Consider the following 4,655-nt stretch of genomic DNA (forward strand, 5'->3'; position numbering starts at 1 on the left):
GCGGGCAGGATTGAAGATGTGGCTCGGCTTAAAGCGGTGGGGCAACCTGAATCAGGGGCCTGGTTGCAGGCACTGCCTTCGCCACATTTGGGGACCCTACTCGACAACGACACCCTGAGAGTAGGAGTCGCCTTACGGCTGGGTTCCAAGGTGTGCGAGCCCCATCGCTGTATATGTGGAATGGCGGTGGAAGCGAATGGGCACCACGGCTTGAGCTGCTCCCGGGCTGCAGGGCGGTTCCCGAGACACCATGCGATCAATGATTTGATACGTCGCACCATGGTCTCGGCGAACGTGCCTTGCATTCTGGAGCCTCAAGGCTTAAGCCGTACAGACGGGAAGCGCCCGGACGGCTTAACGCTGGTTCCGTGGGCCAAAGGCCGCTGCTTGCTCTGGGATGCAACCTGCGTGAGTACTTTTGCGCCTACTCATGTTGCTCCCGGTAGCCGGCTGGCAGGCGCAGCCGCGGCAAATGCCGCGAGGCTCAAGCGATTAAAATACGCCAACCTGGAACCAGCGTACGATTTTGTTCCGGTCGCGGTGGAAACTGCGGGGCCGTGGTGTTCGGAGGCCAAGAGGTTGATTAGAGACTTGGGGCGGCGTCTACGTGACAGAGGAGGCGATCCCCGTTCAGGCTCCTATCTAGTCCAACAGATATCGCTTGCCATCCAGCGCGGTAATGCCGCTAGCATCTTTGGCACTTTTGGGCTGGGTGGGGGTCGGAATGGGGCTGATAGTGTAAGTAGGATAGTATATTAGTAATATGTTTAGATTTTAAGTTAGGAAATTGCATGTAAATTATTTAAGTAGATTTTAAGATTGACTTTGTATTTGTATTTGATGAATAAATATTATTTAGATTTAAATTTAATATTATCATAAAAAATATGCAGAAAAATATCTATCAGACTCCAAACTAGGCTGAGCCTGTATCTTGGAAGGCTGCGAGAGAGCGATTGACAACTATGTTCAAATTTGTAGGTACAGTGCTTAATACTAAAAGATGTATTGGATAGTCTTTTAATTTAAAATTTGAAGAGCTTAGAACTGCCAGAGCCAGTGCATGCACACTCCCTTGTGCAGCACGGTGATGGTGTTGTTGGCTCGCCGGCACATGAAGAAGCACTCGTTGCGGTAGGTCTTGGAGTCAGAGGAGCACACTGGCAGGTAGACCCGCGGGCACTGATCACACAGGTCGGGCCGGCAAGTTGGCACGTCTATATGGCTCAGTCTGGGCGCACTGTTAATTATTTCAATTTTAAATCAGGCAACAAGGCCCATATTCCTACTCGACAAACATAGGTACATACGCATTTTACAACATTTTAATTTGAATGAACCCTACGTGGGTTTCATCCGCGCTTTTGCACTTGAACGCTCTTGGCACTAAGCCCCCATTCGCACGGCAGCTTTTTCAACGCGCGTTAAAAAAGCGTTTGAATAACACAAATGGATAACCTTGTATGTATTCACACGACAGCGGTGGCGCTTTTTATCAAGCGTTGTTGGATTTTCGACTTTAAGCCTTGGTCATTAAGTCGAATTTAGAGTGCGGATAGATTCAAGCGCTTTTTTAACGCACGTTGAAAAAAGCTGTCGTGCGAATGGAGGCTAGCAATGTATTCATACAAGACGTATTGGAGATAGTGTTTTAATTTAAAATTTGAAGAGCTTAGAACTGCCACAGCCAGTGCATGCACACTCCCTTGTGCAGCACGCTGATGGTGCTGTTGGCTCGCCGGCACATGAAGAAGCACTCGTTGCGGTAGGTCTTGGAGTCAGAGGAACACACTGGCAGGTAGACCCGCGGGCACTGATCACACAGGTCGGGCCGGCAAGTTGGCACGTCTATATGGCTCAGTCTGGGCGCACTGTTAATTATTTCAATTTTAAATCAGGCAACAAGGCCTCTATATACCTACTCGACAAACATAGGTACATACGCATTTTACAATATTTTAATTTGAATGAACCCTACGTGGGTTTCATCCGCGCTTTTGCACTTGAACGCTCTTGGCACTAAGCCCCCATTCGCACGGCAGCTTTTTCAACGCGCGTTAAAAAAGCGTTTGAATAACACAAATGGATAACCTTGTATGTATTCACACGACAGCGGTGGCGCTTTTTATCAAGCGTTGTTGGATTTTCGACTTTAAGCCTTGGTCATTAAGTCGAATTTAGAGTGCGGATAGATTCAAGCGCTTTTTTAACGCACGTTGAAAAAAGCTGTCGTGCGAATGGGGGCTAGCAATGTATTCATACAAGACGTATTGGAGATAGTGTTTTAATTTAAAATTTGAAGAGCTTAGAACTGCCAGAGCCAGTGCATGCACACTCCCTTGTGCAGCACGGTGATGGTGTTGTTGGCTCGCCGGCACATGAAGAAGCACTCGTTGCGGTAGGTCTTGGAGTCAGAGGAGCACACTGGCAGGTAGACCCGCGGGCACTGGTCACACAGGTCGGGCCGGCAAGTTGGCACGTCTACATGGCTCAGTCTGGGCGCACTGTTAATTATTTCAATTTTAAATCAGGCAACAAGGCCCATATTCCTACTCGACAAACATAGGTACATACGCATTTTACAACATTTTAATTTGAATGAACCCTACGTGGGTTTCATCCGCGCTTTTGCACTTGAACGCTCTTGGCACTAAGCCCCCATTCGCACGGCAGCTTTTTCAACGAGCGTTAAAAAAGCGTTTGAATAACACAAATGGATAACCTTGTATGTATTCACACGACAGCGGTGGCGCTTTTTATCAAGCGTTGTTGGATTTTCGACTTTAAGCCTTGGTCATTAAGTCGAATTTAGAGTGCGGATAGATTCAAGCGCTTTTTTAACGCACGTTGAAAAAAGCTGTCGTGCGAATGGGGGCTAGCAATGTATTCATACAAGACGTATTGGAGATAGTGTTTTAATTTAAAATTTGAAGAGCTTAGAACTGCCAGAGCCAGTGCATGCACACTCCCTTGTGCAGCACGGTGATGGTGTTGTTGGCTCGCCGGCACATGAAGAAGCACTCGTTGCGGTAGGTCTTGGAGTCAGAGGAGCACACTGGCAGGTAGACCCGCGGGCACTGATCACACAGGTCGGGCCGGCAAGTTGGCATGTCTACATGGCTCAGTCTGGGCACACTGTTTTTTAGAACTGTGGAGAAAATCGTTTTATGCAGAATTATTTTCGTTTATTTCAATATTTGTGACGAAGAAGAAGCGCTGGTGGCCTAGCGGTAAGAGCGTGCGACTTTCAATCCGGAGGTCGCGGGTTCAAACCCCGGCTCTTACCAATGAGTTTTTCGGAACTTATGTACGAAATATCATTTGATATTTGCCAGTCGCTTTTCGGTGAAGGAAAACATCGTGAGGAAACCGGACTAATCCCAATAAGGCCTAGTTTCCCCTCTGGGTTGGAAGGTCAGATGGCAGTCGCTTTCGTAAAAACTAGTGCCTACGTCAAATCATGGGATTAGTTGTCAAGCGGACCCCAGGCTCCCATGAGCCGTGGCAAAATGCCGGGATAACGCCAGGAAGAAGGAATTTCAATATTTGTGACGTCCCACGGGTAAAGGTACCTTATAACATGATATCCCTTTCTAACGTATGACACTATCACTATCCCTTTCGGCTATTTAGGGCTGTCAAAATTCAAGTCATTATCTTATCTGTGGTTGTCAACGCAAAGGGACTATAAGTTGTGCCAACTCTGCAGCGATTTTGATAGCCCACGCAGTGCAAGTGTCATATTAAACGTCAAACATCTACGAAATTATGACGTATTAATAATACTTACACTGCGTGGACTATAAAATCCGCTGCAGACTTTTATTGGTGTGACTGTAAAGCCCCCTCCAGACTATGCGCGTGAATCGCGGGCGAAGCCGCGAACGCGAGTGTGGAGTCTAGTTCGCTGATATGCGAAATCGATTCCAGACTCGCGTTCGCGGCTTCGCGCCGCGATTCGCGCACGAGTGTGGAGCGGGCTTAATAACTACTCGGAGCAATGCTGAGCCGAGCGGAGCCGAGAATGGCCGATCGGAGGAGTGTCCCCCATTGATAATAAACGTTAAGTTAAAATGTTCTTCAAAATAACAAAACTTACTGAATTGTACGTTCGCCTGACGCGGATTTGGACAGTCGAAGAATATTTTAGAATCCGCCTTCGTACTATAAGTTTGGGCAGCAAAGGCGATGTATTGGATGTTGAACGCAGTGTTACGGGTGTTACGGTGCCTGAGGAGTACCTTATTGCCACTCAAGTCAGACCCAACCTGCTCCAAGGTCAGGTTATGTCCATGGTCTGCAGTATCTGAATGTAAAAATAAATGTGACGTCCCACGGCTAAAGGTACCTTATGGCGGTTGGCGCTTACGCTATTAATAACGCATACTATTGCGGCGCTATGTGACGTAAGTGCCAGCCGCCATAACCTCTAGCCGCCCATACGTCAAACCTTGCCAAGCAAAATGAAATTTTATTTTGTCAACACAAAGTTCAAATTAGAATGGAACAGTAGACCTTTTTATAGGTCTCTGGGCTGCTAGAGGTTAAGGTACCTTTTACCATGGAAGGTCACCTACATTTGTGACCTTCCATGGTAAAAGGTATTATTTATTAAAATATGTATTCTTTATTCTTTTTTTTTTTGTTTTATTGCA

General features: G+C 47.0%; 1 protein-coding gene across 1 annotated transcript; it reads right to left on the reverse strand.

Moving 5' to 3' along the window:
- Window positions 1-1,041: 1,041 nt before the first annotated feature.
- Window positions 1,042-4,154, reverse strand: LOC134676560 (serine protease inhibitor dipetalogastin-like). Its single transcript, XM_063534950.1, has 5 exons — window positions 4,100-4,154; window positions 2,938-3,148; window positions 2,316-2,504; window positions 1,683-1,871; window positions 1,042-1,240 (listed from the first exon to the last, which is right to left on the reverse strand). The coding sequence occupies exons 2-5, from the start codon at window positions 3,108-3,110 to the stop codon at window positions 1,042-1,044; spliced, it is 750 nt and encodes a 249-aa protein (XP_063391020.1). The 5' UTR covers window positions 3,111-3,148; window positions 4,100-4,154.
- Window positions 4,155-4,655: the final 501 nt, after the last annotated feature.

This window comes from Cydia fagiglandana, chromosome 24, assembly GCF_963556715.1.
Source record: "Cydia fagiglandana chromosome 24, ilCydFagi1.1, whole genome shotgun sequence".
Classification (NCBI taxonomy): Eukaryota; Metazoa; Arthropoda; class Insecta; order Lepidoptera; family Tortricidae; genus Cydia; species Cydia fagiglandana.